General features: G+C 42.8%; 1 protein-coding gene across 1 annotated transcript in view; it reads left to right on the forward strand.

Moving 5' to 3' along the window:
• The window catches only part of LOC133348562 (transmembrane protein 132E-like), a 534471-nt gene that overhangs the window by 484067 nt on the left and 32014 nt on the right, over positions 1-18390 (forward strand). The window contains exons 6-7 of the mRNA XM_061561445.1: positions 13767-13972; positions 15381-15660. Of these exons, the coding sequence (XP_061417429.1) occupies positions 13767-13972; positions 15381-15660 (486 nt within the window). The remainder of the gene's footprint in view (positions 1-13766; positions 13973-15380; positions 15661-18390) is intronic.

Here is an 18390-nt window from a genome sequence, read left to right on the forward strand (position 1 = left end):
AATATGAATTCCTGCAGTTACGAAAGTTTTCAGTCAAAATTCTACAAAAACCTGGCTTAATTTTATAAGCCATCATTATTTTTAATAGTACAATAATAATAATCGTGAAAATATGACATTTTCTTTGCAGCATTATTTTATCATATTGAGGTTTACTCGAAATACAGCACTGCATTGTTTAATTATAAATGGGGCAGGCAAAATGGTGATAGAATTGGTGGCAATTGTGCGCATGTATTCACAGGGTATGAGTGGAGTGCAATGTACATCTTTGGATGGAGCCAGGTCACAGAGGTGGCATTTTTATTGGGCAAAAGCTCGTTTTGGTTCATGAGTGCAACAACTGCTGCATTAGAATCCTAGCTCCTCTTGCTCTATCACTTAGCAAAACATTACGGAGGTTCGCCCGCTCCATTGAAATGTAAACACACATACAGTCCCCACCGGGGCAGTCAGCCAAATATACCTCATTTGTTTCAGTAAAATATTCAGCAGGGAGCCTATGGTGCATGGCCCATTATAAAGGCATTGATTTATAGACTTTTAAAAACTAATTTGTCAAAGCGTTTGGAAAATGCTCCTCAGTTAACACTTAAGTTTAATTTATTCAAACATGAAACCGTCAACATGAATTGGTGATGTCGTATCTGTACACCATTAACATGTGTCCCTTATTGTTGGTGAAGGATTTTGGTTAATGTTTTTTTTGCCCCAGTTGCTCTTTGGGTGTTGTATAGCTTTAAAGTAGTTCCTCGAGTTCAGAACGCAACATCACGTTAGCGCTCAAGATCTATACAAAAAAGGTGCATGCTCCTTTGTGCTATTGCAAGATCGCCATCAATTAAGGTGCACAACTTACAAAATCTCTGTCAAAATTCTGTCCTCAGAAGCACTGGCAGCCTTGTGCCATGCTCGCATACTCGGATCTCTTATGATATGAGACTTGGACCCCTGTCTGTACAGTATTGAACATCATTGCTGGTGGCCCAGGTCATTGGTATTTTTTCCGTTATGTGTGTCGTGTACACGCCCGCTGTGTATCTCATCGGTTTCTTCTGCTCAAAGGGAAACATTTATTTTGTACGTGACCTGCAGTGGGCGGCTTGGCACTCAGTTTGATGGAGAAATTGTACATCGTACTTCAAGGGGAGAGGGGGGGGTATTGAGCTATGCTGTGTAATTCCGTAAACCTTTGGTATTCTGCACACATGTATTACCATGTTGCAGCTGATGCATTCAACCACAGGCTCTAGCCCAGCGGTCGGGAACCTATGGCTCGCGAGCCATATATGGCTCTTCCAGTGACGGCATATGGCTCCCAGACAATTTTGAGTTGAAAAAAAAAATAAATAAATCAGTTTGGAACTGATTTTAAAATACTTGTGATATTGTTTAATAATACTGTGTCATTTTAAAGTAAACAGAAATTAGTTTTGAAGATAAATTTCACGGGTCACGCCTGCATGAAGCTCAACCTCACCACGTATGAACCAGACAACAAGGCCATCAGCAAAACCATATAGCACCAGAAGTCGCATTAAAAGTAAGACATATTTAATTTATTATACGTTAAAAATACTATATGGCTCTCAATAAAATATATTTAGAAATATTTGGCTTTTATGGCTCTCCCAGTCAAAAAGGTTCCCGACCTCTGCTCTAGCCTATACAGTGTCAACCAAACATAACTTATATGAGCAAAGATGTAAAGAGGCAATATCCAAATTTACAGCAATCTAAAAGTGAATTCATAACCATATGCTTTTAAGTATAACATTATCATACTATTTTGGTAGGTTACATTTTCTGCTGATTTTGTAGTGACACAATGTAGAAATGTATCCCACAAGTTCTTGCCTGTATGATATCGTATCAGCCATGTCGTACAGAACTTATATGTACTGTATATATGTGGTTTAGAATTTACTGCAGTCGACAAGTGTAATCATATATAGTTAAAAACATATATCATTCTTGCAGTTTGGTAACTTAGTTTGCAGTTTGATTTCATAGCGACACAGTACTGTATATACATCCGTGGAGATAAGTCAATGAAATTATTATTTTTCAAGCTAAAGTATCATATGATTCTCGTACCTTCTATTATTATTATATATTGTTTTAGCGCCTACAATTTTAGGCTCAAAGTCCTAAAAACAATCGCATTATATGCACTGCAGGGAATGTTCAGTTTGCTGTATTTAGACTGTCCGCTGCATGTAATGTATCGTGGGGGAAAAGTGGAGATGTGTAGAAAATACGAGTCCACTTTTTTGCCGCAATTTCTTTCACCAAATATTACTGGCAACAACTACCTTTCTGCCAAGAAATGAATAAGGCCCATTTTGTGCAAAAAAAAATCTTTAATGCAAAGCGACCTTGGATCAATAACACCAGCTTGCAGAAAACAAATGATGAGTCATGCCAGTTTTGACTGACTGTGGTGGGAGGCATAGGGCCACCAGGGGATGCAAAACATGCATCATTTGGGGATTGAGGAGGGCACCAGATGACTGTAGATTGCCATAGTCACGTCGTTGTTGCATGGAAAAAAATATATATTAATGGTTTTAATTTCACCAACTTAGAAAAAAGTAAATTGAGATTCCTACATCTGAGAAAGCAAACACAATTTTTATTAGATTACAGCTCAATATTGGAAGTAAAATTCATGAGGTCATGGAGAATGGGATTGACAGCAAGGTCCAGCTTATAATCAGAATACATAGAGGGTCTCAATGTGAGAGAGTATTAGAACCCCTGGGTTAGGAGCTAGCAATGCTATATGGCTTGTGTGTGGTGATAGCAGAGAGCACATGCTCTCGGTAGATTTGTGTCTTTCTTTGTTGTGTCTTGTGGAGAGATGTTAACTACCTCGCCTGGTATACAGGAGGTCGTGGGTTCAATCCCAACTGATGTCTATATATTTGGAGTTTGCATGTTCTCCCCGTTGTCGCCATGGATTTTTCTTCGGGTCCTCCAGTTTATCCCTCCAAATTTAGAAACATGTGTTTAGAGAGTATTTGGCTGCTATAACTTTCCACATAACCCATTTATGGCCAGGTTGCTTCTGAAAAATAGCTATGTAGCTCAGTGGGCCTTACCTGGTAAAAATAAAATAGTTTAAAGAGTAAATATTATTTTATCCCCTCTGGTATAACAAACGACTTGGTTTGCCACTGAAGTTTTTGTACAAAATGTTAAACGTGTTATTCAATTAATTAGAATTAGTGTATTTATGTATTGAAATCTAACTGCACCCAAGTCTTGTCAGATCTGAGAAGCTACGCAAGCTTGAAACTAAAACACAATACATTAAACTATTTAAAATGTACCAGGTAAGCCCCACTGAGCTATATAGATATTTTTTCAGAAACGACCCAGCGACAAATAATAGCTCAACTAGGTAGCTTGAGCTTGGTTGGTATTTGGATGTGTAACCACCAGGGCTTGCCAGGTGTTGTAGGCAGCGGTCTGTCCAGGAGATAGCAGTATCGCATGTCAACCTTCTCATGAGTGGGTGTATCACAAAGTAAAGTACTTCTTTTTCTGTGAAATGCCAAAACACTCATCATTATTAAGATAATTGGCCCAACAACCCAATTCAAATTCATGCATGGGACCTCCCTGACCAATGACAGGAGAGCCATATTCATCAATTCCTCCTATAATTGCCCAAGATGCCCGCACGGCATGGTACAGACATACCTACATGGCTTCTGAATGTGCCCAGATATTTTAACATTTTACCAGGATATGACATTACTTTGATCAGATCTGTGGCACACAGCTGAGGCCCTCAGGGGAATCAACCCTGTGGGTCTTGAAACCTAGAGGGATATCGATACACCATAAGGGCCTTACTCAATACCTTCTATATTGGAGCAAGAAACACTATACTGGCGAATTGGAAAGATCATGAACCCCCCTCTTGGGGACTCTGGCACAGAACTCTCCTTGCCTTGGCTGGCATAGAGCACCTCAGCGATAAGCTGAATGGAAAATATGAGGCCATGTGTTCCCTGCTTCGACTGAACCCAGCGTGAATAACCAGAACAGTGGGGGCCGGGACAAGGGGATGGACTCCTGACACTAAAACATGGTAGTGAGCACCTGACGACCGCTGCTTCTAGGGGGAAACAATACGGATAAACCCAGACGTCGCGCTTATGTTACTTTACGTCCTATTTTGTTTGGTTACATGAATCCCCTTCCTCTTCTCCCCCTTCACCGTTAATCTCATACTCCTGATCGTTGCCCCCTACGGTGGTAGGGCAATGAGCCCAAGCGACTCCAGATGCCCTCCCCCCCCACCTCCCTGATTTTAGGATGCATTGTTCCGGGTTCGACTTCATGTTTGCAATGTGTATCTCGCTCTGTGATGTCCATGTTCTGGGTCTTTGAATGGGGAAACAATAATTTGCTCAATATCTCAAAGCAGAATTATCGTTAAGAAAGTGTCTCGAGACTCAATGAGGCCCTTGTTTGGCCTTAGGGTGTGTCACTGTATGTGATGATGCTTAAATTGCACATAGCCTGACACAAGCGCGTTGGTAACGTCACCGCCACTTGGTGGCGAATGGCGATTATTGTTGTTGTGATGCAAGTCATTAAATCTCCGCGTTAGAATGAATGTCTGCTTTTTAAAGTATGTAGTTGTTATTGTAGAAATGTGTATACATACGTCCTGCACACATTTGGCATGCAGTTTGGCTTAGAAAATTTGAATGGGAAGTTTAGAGGATGTATGTGAAGTCCCTGGCAGTTTGTGTCACTGTCTTTGAAGGCCAATCTTCTTACAAAACGATCACCCTTTGACCATGATAATATTGAATTCCAGCTGGCAGTTGGGGTTATTTTTTGTTCAACACAAAGAAAGTTTGGAATTCAGATATAAATGCCCGAGGCTCAGAGAGTAAAACAGGAGCAAATGTGGGTGGGGATTTTTTTTCTTTAAATATTTTATGGACATTTGAACAGAAGAATGTGAGATGAAGTACATTGTTTTGTGAAAATATAACTCTTTTTATACTTTCTCAACCAAACAACACACTTTTTAAAGAGGGCATCAAAATTACTTTTTGGGAAATTTTCTAAACTAATTATATTTTTTATTTGTTTTCTTTCAGAAATAATCAGTTCAACATCCTTGAGAGGTATCTAGTATTGGTATATTTTTAGTACAAAATGGAAATGATTGTTAACGGAAAGTGATAGTTATTTTGGGCGAAATCTTAAACATACATCAACTTAAACAAAACATAAACATAATAAATGACTACAAATAAACATGGTGTCGAGAAATTGCACAATAACGGTTTAACGGAATGGCACTGCGAGAATGAAATATTATCCTCTACCCCATTTACCTCAGCCAGTGTTTTCCCAAGAGACGTGGTTATGCATCATATTTGCTACTCACATGACGACAACATAATTTTTACGCAGGCATAAACCTTTTTACTATGAATAATTACCATCGTTGTGTCATTCCACTACTTGATGAAGGCTTCCCTGTGCCGTGTCAGAAATGGAAGTTGTTATACTGGTCAGTTGGGAGGGAAAGGGCTGCTTCAGATAGCAATTACCATTTGTGTTATCTGTAACCTGGAATCAAACGGAAGTTGCCAAGGTTCATGGTCCCATGCACTATCGACTGCCCCCTTAGTAAACATTGGATATTAAACATACAAAATTAATATGAACATTCTTTATAAGAAAAACACGTGTCACATTTTGTTGAAATGTTTAATGCTCCTTTGTCAATTCGAATGCACGTAATTTTCTAATCTCATTTGAAAATTAATTACAATATAAATTTATATTAGTAGACAATTTACACCCACAGGTCATGATAAAGTTTGTACTTATCAATGGATTGATTAAAGTGCTTTTTAATTAAAAAAAAATGTTCCGCGTGTATGTGTGTGATTATATTGGACAAGCCAATTGGAATTAATAATTAGATGGGATAATATGACCTGGGAGAATATGGAAGGATATTATGCTGGAAGGACCGTGATGAATTGTTACAATTGAAGGTTGTAATATCATTAAATAATATATTTTTTTACTTTGTGCCGTTTTGTTCGCTTGTCACGTGAGCATACCCTTTGCCTATACATCTCGCACCTCCGATTAGCACGATTGACTACGTACGGTGCGAAAGAAGTTCAATATACATACATTGCAGCTATCTTAATTCATCTTCACAAACACGATTCATATTAACGACGTCCATTTCACCTCGATGACAGTATTAATTGTGCTTAAGGTAACACAGAAAACACGAAATTGATGGGTCACCGCGAGAAGGCTACCCTCCCCCATACCTCGGCAATGGCGTTTAGCATCTGAACATATTGCCATGCGTAAGGATATAATATAATCCTACTAGCTGTACTACCCGGCTTCGCCCGGGACTTGTATCCACCACGCCCGGCCGCCTTTGTCTCCCCAGTGGCGATGTTAATACGCCACACCAGTTACTCGTTTTGCGGCTGAGTCCCTCCCTCACCACTCTCCCTCCCTTACCACTCTCCCTCCCTCAGCACTCTCCCTCCCTCACGACTCTCCCTCCCTCACCACTCACGCACGGCCGCCTTTGTCTCCCCAGTGGCGATGTTAATACGCCACACCAGTTACTCGTTTGAGGCTGAGTCGACCTAGGGGAGGTTCAAATAATCGTCACCGGTGGTGGCCGTGAGCGGGAATGGAACTCGGTTCGCCGGGTTTGTAGCGCAGCGTAGCGTTAACCACTACACCCACCGCTCCTCACACACCACACACGCACAGACACACACACAGACACACGCAGACACACACAGACAGACACACACACACAGACACACAGACAGCACGCTAACCACTACACTACCGCTCCCCACACACCACACACGCACACACACAGACACACACACAGACACACACACACAGACACACACACACAGACACAGACAGCACGCTAAGCACTACACTACCGTTCCCCCTACACAACACACGCGCGCGCATCCATAGGTACACATACACGCGCTTGCTGCAGACACACACGACTTTCAGGGTGCGTACGGCAGTAAACGACTGAAAAAAGAAAGCGGCAATGCTGGGCGAGGAACGCCTTAGACCTGCAACACATTTGTGTAATGCGAGCGTAAACATACAAACACATACAAACACATACACACACATACATACACACACATACACACAAACACATACACACACATACATACACACAGACATACACATACACACAAACACACACATACATACACACAAAAACATAGACAATACACACACACATACATGCAGACACACAGACAGACACATAACACACATACATACACGCAGATACATACACAGAAACACATACACACAATACATAGACACACACATACATACACACAAACACATCCACAGACATACATACAGACACGCAGACATACACATAAACACATACAAAAAAACGCACATACATACACACACACATACATACACACAAACACATACACACACATACATACACACATGCATACAGACACACAGACATACACATAAACACATACACACATACACATGACCCGGCCTCGCCCGGGACTTGGATCCACTACGCCCGGCCGCCTTTGTCTCCCCAGTGCCGATGTTAATACGCCACACCAGTTACTCGTTTGAGGCTGAGTCGACCTAGGGGAGGTTCAAATAATCTTGACCGGGGGTGGCCATGAGCAGGAATCGAACTCGGTTCGCCGGGTTGGTAGCGCAGCGTAGCGTTAACCACTACACCCACCGCTCCTCACACACGACACACGCACAGATACACACACAGACACACACACACACAGACACACGCAGACACACACAGACAGACACAGACAGACACACACACACACAGACACACAGACAGCACGCTAAGCACTACACTACCGCTCCCCACACACCACACACGCACACACACAGACACACACACAGACACACACACAGACACACACACACACAGACACACACACACAGACACAGGCAGCACGCTAAGCACTACACTACCGTTCCCCCTACACAACACACGCGCGCGCGTCCATAGGTACACATACACGCGCTTGCTGCAGACACACACGACTTTCAGGGTGCATACGGCAGTAAACGACTGAAATAATAAAGCGGCAATGCTGTGTAAGGAACGCCTTAGACCCGCATTATACATTTGTGTAATGCGAGCGTAAACACACAAACACACACAAACACATACACAATACACACACACATACATGCAGACACACAGACAGACACATAACACACATACATACACACACATACAAACACAGAAACACATACACACACATACATAGACACACACATACATACACACAAACACATCCACAGACGTACATACACACATACATACAGGCACGCAGACATACACATAAACACATACAAAAAAACCCACATACATACACACACACATACATACACACAAACACATGCACACACATACATACACACATGCATACAGACACACAGACATACACATAAACACATACACATGACCCGGCTTCGCCCGGGACTTGGATCCACCACGGCGGCAAAACCGACATACATACACACACAGACATACACAAAAACACATACACATACATACACACATGCATACAGACACACAGACATACACATAAACACATACACATGGCCCGGCTTCGCCCGGGACTTGGATCTACCACGCCCGGCCGCCTTTGTCTCCCAAGTGCCGATGTTAATACGCCACACCAGTTACTCGTTTGAGGCTGAGTGGACCTAGGGGGGGTTCAAATAATCGTCACCGGTGGTGGCCGTGAGCGGGAATGGAACTGGGTTCGCCGGGTTGGTAGCGCAGCGTAGCGTTAAGCACTACACCCACCGCTCCTCACACACCACACACGCACAGACACACACACAGACACACGCAGACACACACAGACAGACACAGACAGACACACACACACACAGACACACAGACAGCACGCTAAGCACTACACTACCGCTCCCCACACACCACACACGCACACACACAGACACACACACAGACACATGCAGACAGACACAGACAGACACACACACACACAGACACAGACAGCACGCTAAGCACTACACTACCGTTCCCCCTACACAACACACGCGCGCGCGTCCATAGGTACACATACACGCGCTTGCTGCAGACACACACGACTTTCAGGGTGCGTAAGGCAGTAAACGACTGAAATAATAAAGCGGCAATGCTGTGCGAGGAACGCCTTAGACCAGCAACACATTTGTGTAATGCGAGCGTAAACACACAAACACATACAAACACATACACACACATACATACACACACATACACACAAACACATACACACAGACATACACATACACACAAACACACAAATACATGCACACAAACACACAAACACACAAATACATGCACACAAACACATACACAATACACACACACATACATGCAGACACAGACAGACACATAACACACATACATACACACACATACACACACATACATAGACACACACATACATACACACACACATACATACACACAAACACATGCACACACGTACATACACACATACATAGAGACACGCAGACATACACATAAAGACATAAAAAAAACCCACATACATACACACACATACACACAAACACATACATACACATACATACACACATACATAGAGACACACAGACATACACATAAACACAAACACACATACACATGACCCGGCTTCGCCCGGGACTTGGATCCACGATGCCCCGCCGCCTTTGTCTCCCCAGTGACGATGTTCACACACGACAGCAGTTACGCTTTTGAGGCTGAGTGGACCTAGGGGAGGGCCAGGTCCGTTTCAAATAATCGTCAGCGGTGGTGGGCGTGAGTTGGAATCGAACTGGGGTCGCTCAAGCAGCTTAATGACTGTTTGTACAAAGAACATATAAAGAATCGATTATAATAACCAGGCAAGAGTCCACATTATAGACTGCCAGTACACGCACTCAGCTTCATAAGCAGGCTAGAGTGTACATGATAGAGTGGCAGTACGCTCACCGAGCTTAATAAGCAGGCTACAGTGTACATGATAGACTGGCAGTACGCTCACCCAGCTTAATGAGTATTTGTACAGTGAACATTAAAGTAATCGATTGTTGGCGCGTTGGGTTTAAAAGTAATATTAATAGCACACATTGTGGTGGGGGTGTAGTGAAGAGTAGGAAAAACTTTGATGAATTTACCTCAGAGTGGCGTGGTGGGTGTCGAGGCCTAGTAGCGTGCAAAGCCTGCGGCCTCGCCTAAAATTGTCGGCTTGGAAGAGGCAGGGTACGGGTGGCGTTCCTTCCCCCCCCCCTAGCGCTCCAACAATACTGTGTAATGGCTATTATTTAATTAAATACGGAGCTTATGAAAGTGGCGAAGGCGTGGCTAGCCGTTGGCAGGGGCAACCGCCGTCCAATGAAACTGCAGCCCTTGGCGAAGGCGTGGCTAGCCGTTGCCAGGTCCAATGAAAGCGGCGAAGGCGTGGCTAGCCGTTGCCAGGGGCAACCGCCGTCCAATGAAAGTGCGTATGGGCCAAAGTCCACACACACACACACACAGACAGACAGACATGAACGATTTTATATATATAGATGCACGTTCCGTATTGGTGAGCATAAGAATTGATTGTTGCAGATGCAACAAAGCATCGTTACACGCCTACCAACCGTCCCACTGCCCATTGTACCGTTCTCCCCTCTGCACCAACACTGCGTGACGCTACCCTTTCCCACGTGCCTTGCTGCCTTGGAGAGCGTGTTGGTCTCAGATCCACATGCATCCCTCTTGGCCTCTGTTCATTTGACTGACACTACATCCTCAAGGTGCCTCAATCTCTCCAACCATAATGAAATCTGTTTCGCTAAGCAGTGTTCACGGTTTCTGCACACGTTGCCACTTCGTGTGCTTTACTCTTTTTTGATGTGTACCTGCTGTGATGCCTTCTACCGACCGTATTGCCTTCTTTATTAAGCGACTTCTGACTCACTGCCGTTTTACTTCAATTATGCACGCAGTCGGCATGCGTCATCGGTGGTCTTCCCGTCGTGTTCCTGCGTCCGTCCCACTCGTGATGGGGAACAGCCGTGTGTGGCGTGGCGTTGTTGCCTGTCAATTCTTTGAGGTTTCAGGTGAAATGTATCTCTGGCTGCTAACCCCCAACAGGCATCAATAAGTTACGGAGAAAACATTGCACAACGTGGTTATCCAACCGATGCGTATATTTTTGAAGGACAATTTATGTTTTTCATTTTACATAATACGTTTGAATCATTGCAGTTATATAAATAGCAAGTTCATAAAACATAGCTCTGATGTTGTATATACATACTGTATACGCGTAAATACTGTGGGCGTCTCTTCACATTCAATATCCGCGCAGATTGCTCTATTGGCGGAAAGCGTGCTACATATTAGAGTAGTTTTAGACATCAAAGAACCATATAGCAGACCACTGAAGCTGCAGGCCATTATTAAAATTCACCAGCTGCTTTAAAATTGATGGTAAAGACCCAACGATACCTCATGCCTATATATAATTAAGTCATTGTTTTTTGGCGTCTTGGAAAAAGCTTGTAAATTCAATATTTAGGGGGAAATGTTTTTTTATATATATAACAAAAAAGGTGTCTTCCATCTACAACACTTGTCAGGGTAAAACGCCTCTGGAGTGATTAATGTAGAATTTCCACTTCCAAAACTGCATTAATTGCTTAGTGCGGCATGCGGGATGTGTTTAGTAATCATCGGGCAAGTGCTGCTTGGAATGCGTTCATTTGCATTTGAATGAAAAGTAAATTGGTAAACACGGAAAGTCGTAGCTTGCTGAATCGTGATGACTGGAGTTTCAGAAACCCTGACATCGACAATGGAAAACACATAGGTTCAGTGATGAAAACGTATTTATTTTTCACATACATAGAATAATGGGGCTGGAGAGAGATAGCGTCTCATCTGTATTTATTGTTTTTTGGAGTAATTGGTCACTTAAGTCACAAGTTAAATGCAGCTAATATTTGTACATCGCTAATTTGCGTGAAACACCTTATTTTATGCTTATATCCTTTTTTTCCCTCAAGCATGGTTTATCCAGAACCCGAAATAATATATCTACAGATAACTTAGAGTTCATCGTATGATGACTGTAGAGTCATCAAGAGAACAAAGTAAAAATGTAGGGTTATGAGGGGAATGCAATCAAATCCAAACCTTCCATGTTCACTTCATGATCACTCTAACAAATACATCCTTGGAATTAAACAAATTCCAGTTTTATTTAAATGGTTGCTTATCGCCTTACATAATGGCCTCAAAAACAGTAACACAACTGCTTATTTTCTGTGTTGGCAGTGACTATTACGATACTCATTGACAAAGGCTTCCTTGTAACTGAATATATATATCATATAAAAATCGGATGGAACGTTCCATTCCTCAGGTTTTAAGCCAAGTACTTTTGACACTTTTTTTCCATCAATATTGAGACATGCATTAAGTCTATTTCCATTGCTCAGGTTTTTATCAGAGTCCCTTTGGCAACATTTTCCACAAAATATTGAGACGTGTGAAATGTGCGTAATACCTCTTCCTCGACCAGAGCGTATAAGCCTATAGGCAGCGTGTGTAAGGATAAGCAGTAAGCATATAAGCATATTAGCTAGAGTTTATTAAATACTAGCATTACTGCCTGGCTTCGCCCGGGACTTGGATTCCTGTCTTGGATGAATACACGGTCAACGCGGAGGGTTGGGGGGGGGGATGCGTGACGTCAGCAGGCACACCGCGTGACGCTGCCGCATGCGGGTGACATCACAGATGAGACGTCACCGCTCACTTGCCGTGCAAAATATATACATTATTGCGCCACCCCCCCCCCCCCCCCCCAAATACAAAAGTCTATTTTTATACTTTTTACATTGTGTACAGTCTGGAAGCTACCCACATGCCAAATTTCAAGTTTGTCGCATGTTGGAAAGTATGCTAAACATTTCGAACAGACACACATATTCACAAATTTCCCTTTTATATACATAGATATTAAGGTCAATGCTGCGGCGGTGTCATTATCAGCAGATGTCACCAATTCTTAATTCCCCCCTCCTCTGTCCACCCACCAGTATGTCCACCCTCCGTGGGGAGTGCCATGGTGGCGATATGTTAACTACCTCGCCTGGTATACAGGAGGTTGCCAGTTCAATCGCGACCCTGATGCCTGTATATTTGGAGTTTGCGTGTCTCTCTCCCCATGGTCGCGTGATTTTTTCTCCAGGTCTTCTGGTTTTTTTCTCCACATTTAGAATCAACATCGTTTCTCGCATTTGGCTGCTATACATTTCCACATATGATAAGCCACTTCATTGATTTATAATTTGTGGCCAGGTCGCTTCTGCAAAAGAGCTATCTATATAGCACAGTTAAGCCTGGTCAGTTTTAGTATAAATTGGTACACCACAGTTCATTGATCTGCAGGTTGCATGTGGTGGGGTAAAGTGGAAGTACTTCCAACTCTTTTAAGATCTATAGCCAGTGTGGAAGAGGAGGCCCAGATACTATTTACGGGGGAGCTCCCTTTGACGGAAACACATTTTAACCAACAGTGGTGTGAACAAGAAATTACAGGGCCTGCAACCTGTACCTTCTAAATGAACGACATGTTACTGACTGACCCTGCCTATATATACACCTGTTTTACCTGGTCCTTATCTTCTCTGTGCAGGTGTCAGAAAACTGTGGCTGGGCATTTGTCAATGGCAAGGAGAGCAGAGGCTCAGCCCGGGCACGTCTCATCATCACCAATGAACACCTGCGTGTCTCCTTGGATATGACAGTCTGGATGCCTCAGCTGCCCCTGCAGATTCAACTGTCTGACTCTCATCTCAGTGTTATTAAAGGCTGGAGGGTGCCAATTTTTCACGAGAAAAGGTAAATCAATTCGTATATTTAAGTACAATTTTTTATTTCTTTTATCCGTCCTCTGAATAAACAAAATACGCGTGGAATTTATTTACAAACTTAGATATGTATCCATCTTGCTTTAAAGGTTGAACAGTGAAGCAGGATTTATCACAATACCGAAAGCACCACGTGCAGAATTGCATTCTCACACTGACCCTGTCTCGGCCTCTCTGGGCGCTGCGTTGCACCACTATCCGAGTAGTTAATCTCACATTCAATAAACCTTCAGAGCCAGGATGAACATGTGACTCCAACGTATTTAATGAATGAAACGAGGTAAATTGATGGAAAAATACAGCACAAAATACAGCATGTTAATACTTGCAATATCAATACAAGGAATGAACACTGCAGCATCATAACATCGTCTTAGATAACATGAATCTTAACAAAAGGTCCTGGATGGACCAGGTACCTACATTAGCACTGAATAGCTATACAAGAGAATAAGCTACTGTGTTAAATAAGGTCACTTTGTGTAATCGCCATACTGCAGCCTAAATGTGCAGCGCTGCACATAACACTGAACTGTGGATGAGATACTTCTTCATCCTTGCTCTCAAGATCGCATTAAAGTTACATGGGCACAAGTCTGGCTCGACTTATCCAACTACAAATAACATTCACAATAATGCAAGTGGCAGGCTTCGTTGTTAACTAGGCCTCATATTCATCTTAACAATTTAACAGCATTATAAAGGCATTTACATTATAACGACAACCCTAACATTATGACAGCATTCCCAGTATTATAAGAACATAAACTAATATTCTTTAGGTCTTTCGGTAAAGTCACATAGATAGGTTGAAAGAAAATAACAAAAAACTATGACGTTTTGATCACAACACAAGCGATCATCATTAAGAGATGAGATACCGAAAAGACCCAAAAAATATAAATTCCTGCAGTCACGAAAGGTTTAAGTCAGGATTTAACATAAACGAACTTATAGACAATGCTTTTTAAAGTCCCGCAATGAACAGACGCACCCGTCATCACCGATATGCTAATTGTGCCTCCATTTTGTACTCTATGTAATTGCTGACACCCCTGCCTGGCCTCGTGGCTTAGAGACCCTTAACTCGTAACTTCATGGTCACGTGACCAAACTCAACACCATCATATCAGGAAGTTCCTGAGTAAGCACACCCCCATATCTGCCTTGGGGCAGTACAGACCCCTAAAGTGTTGGCAACATCATGATGGCAGTTGCTTAGCTCTCATTTATTAAAATCAATTTTGAGGGAGACACAGCAAACGATTAATAATATTGCAGCATTGCATTACTCACTAAAAAACACTTTGAAGTTTCATGGCAATGCATTATGTGAGCTTGAGTTGTATACAATGTATCGCTTGCTGATATGCTCTCAGCACCGAGGAGAGCAGTGACGAAGAGGATGAGCCCAAGGGCCGTGGCTGCATGTTGCAGTCCCAGCATGCGCTGGTGAGCATCTGGACCATGTTCTGCACCTCCAGCGATGAGCCGGCAGATGGCAGAGGTCCTCACGAGTCGCCAATGCTGAGTCCCGAGTGGCTGGTGGACGTCACGGAGCTGGTGCTGGACTACATGGTGGTGGAGGACACCAGGACCGCCCAGTTGGTGGGGGGCAAGGTCGTTGTGGGGCTTGTGCCAGGGATGACGGCTATCCAGGTGAAAGAATATTAGATAGCAACAATGCAGGCTGACCTGTAGGTTATGTTTAAGTAAGACATTATTTCAATGCGCGCTGTGGTGTACAATTGTGAGCACACTTGGAATTGTAATCCAGAGGGTTGGCCGGTTCATTCTGCCGTCACGGCAGTTGAAACAATGGGGGTGTTTCTTAAATCCCTCTGTCTCTGTCCACTGAGCATTGCAAATGGATACGCCACGGTGATTCAATCAGCAGGTTGTGTTTTATGGGGTAAAGTGTGGGTACTTCCACCTGGAAACGTAAGGCAAAAGACCCTCTAGAGGGACTTATCAGTGCTCCCTCGAGCGTAGGCCCTTCTGCCCGCAATGGCATTAGCAGCTAATCGTAGGGCTGCACCTTTACCTTTTTAAAAATATATTTCACCGATAGAAATTTCGACAATGTCTTGTGTCCAACTATAAAAGTGGAACATCGTAAAGAGGTCCCACTATGCAAGAGGTGGGCAAGTTATGCGAATTGGATGCTTTTTCTCTTGCGGGTCACATCATTTACACACACTTGTCTGGGTCATTGTTGATTTGAGTTGTCTGCGAAGAGTGTCTGTATGTGTAATTAACGATGTGTCCTTTAAGCATGGTTAAACACGTTTTGCCCCCTGCGCTTCTGACACCTCTTTAAATTACCCATTGCCAAGTAAATAAAGCTACTGAGTGTGTGCATGGTCTAATAGAGTAAAGATAGATGTTGGCATCCAATAACACGTGGCACTCATGTTCAGCATCACGTGGCAAGCATTGCATTGTGGTTGCATGGCCAGTTAGGGATGCCTACCTGAACAAACGTTTTAAAGTTTGAGACTCGCATCCTACTAGTGGTGGCACGAGCAATAAACAACATCAGCAAGAGCGTAGCGCTGCCAGCAGATCAAGTGGTTTCCAGATTCATGGGAAAAGAGAGGTGTACCACAAATTAACTCGAATTTAGATCATCATGATAAAACATCATTTGAATACCATGACACATCATTTGAATACCATGACTACAAAACATGATTTGGGTCTTTCGGTAAAGTCACATAGATATGTTCAAATAAATAACAAAAATAACTAAAACTACGACATTTCGATCTCAACACAAGCAGTCGTCATCAGGAAAAGGGGGGTTAGCTTCTAAAGACAACTGTTTATAAAGGTTTGAAATGGGCGGAGCCCAAATGTCAGCAGCCAATGTTAATGCAAGTGGTGGGCAGCGACTTGCGGCGGTGGTGAGTTTTCCACCAAAGGGCTGCCAGGTAAAAATTAGCATGTTAATGTAAGATCGTCGAGCATCCTCCACGGTGAGCGGGCCAAGGTGGCTATGTTATTGTGAGAGATTAGCATGTTAATGTGAGAGATTAGCATGTTAATGCAAGATCGCCGAGCAGCAACCTCGAGGATGGCGCGTGAGGTAGCTGTGTTAGTGTGAGAAATTTAATTTGATAATGTAAAAATGAGAGAGCCGAAAATAACAACTAACATCGAAAGGTGGTTGGATGGGAACATCACAGTCAATTATGACTTAAACTCGTTAATAACGTCCTTCCAATGATTATTGAGTGTGTACCCATCTTCTCGGTTGAAATTGTGTCTGTGTCGATATATATAGATGGCTTCATGAACGAATCTTTGTTGATAGCCTGTGGGTTTGCATAGTACCTTCATCTTAGAGAAATGAATTTCGCGTGAGCCCACCGCATTAAAACAATGATCAGCCAAGGTATTGGTCCGACCATGTTTCAGATCTGCCTCATGTTCGCGAACACGGTCCGAGACATGTCTCTAGTTTCCCCAATGTAACTACTGCCGCAGACACAGCTTAGTTTGTAGACGCCGGGGCATTGCATTTCAGGGATCACATCCTTCACAGATGGGATCTATATGCTTAATAATTTCACATGATTGTGATATAAACTAAATTATGTGGCTTGTACAGCATGTTTCTTGTTTTGATACACAAAAAAACGTGTTGTGGCTTAAGGCCTTCAATTGGATGGCACTATGGGTTAATCCAACCAATAGGTCACATTTTCACAGCGATCGATAGACACATGGGATTTGAGGAATGACCTCAGCGCACAACAATGGCTTACATTTTAACCTTTCATGAATGATGTCTGCCTTTTTTCCGTTTACTTTATAGCACTCGATGTACTTAAATAATATATAAGTGTTGCTGGGTGACAGAGAAATGCGACCTGTGAACCTCTAGCAGATTGTCTCTGTGAACATATCCTTTCATAGGTGTGTGCATTTGTGCCTGCAAAACGTGTTTAACTATGCATGCTAAAAATGTTTAACAAAATATGAAACATATGCAAAGAAGCATGGAGAGCTACATGGTGGGAATTAAATAGCACGTGGATTGGAGAATAAATGCAAAGCAGAAAAATAATCCTGACTCTTGAGAAAGTAAGTTTGTTTAGGCCGGATACATTGTCTGAAGAAATTATGGCCGATGGTCTAGACCAGGGGTCGGCAACCAAAATAACACGAAGAGCCATTTCTTTCCAATTCGGTACAAAATTCAGTATTTCAAGAGCCGCAATGCATCTGAGTACATACTGTACATACGTACATATCGTCAGGAGTGAGATGTATTGTGGCAGAATAGGATTGTGAGGAATGGTGACAACATGGAGAGGCCTTCATCCTGGAGTGGCTCATGATGGTGATGAGAATGTTAACACTGTGAAAGTGGTGCAGTGTCAT

This window comes from Lethenteron reissneri, chromosome 27, assembly GCF_015708825.2.
Source record: "Lethenteron reissneri isolate LAM-NWPU_2019-01 chromosome 27, ASM1570882v1, whole genome shotgun sequence".
In the NCBI taxonomy this organism is placed as follows: Eukaryota; Metazoa; Chordata; class Hyperoartia; order Petromyzontiformes; family Petromyzontidae; genus Lethenteron; species Lethenteron reissneri.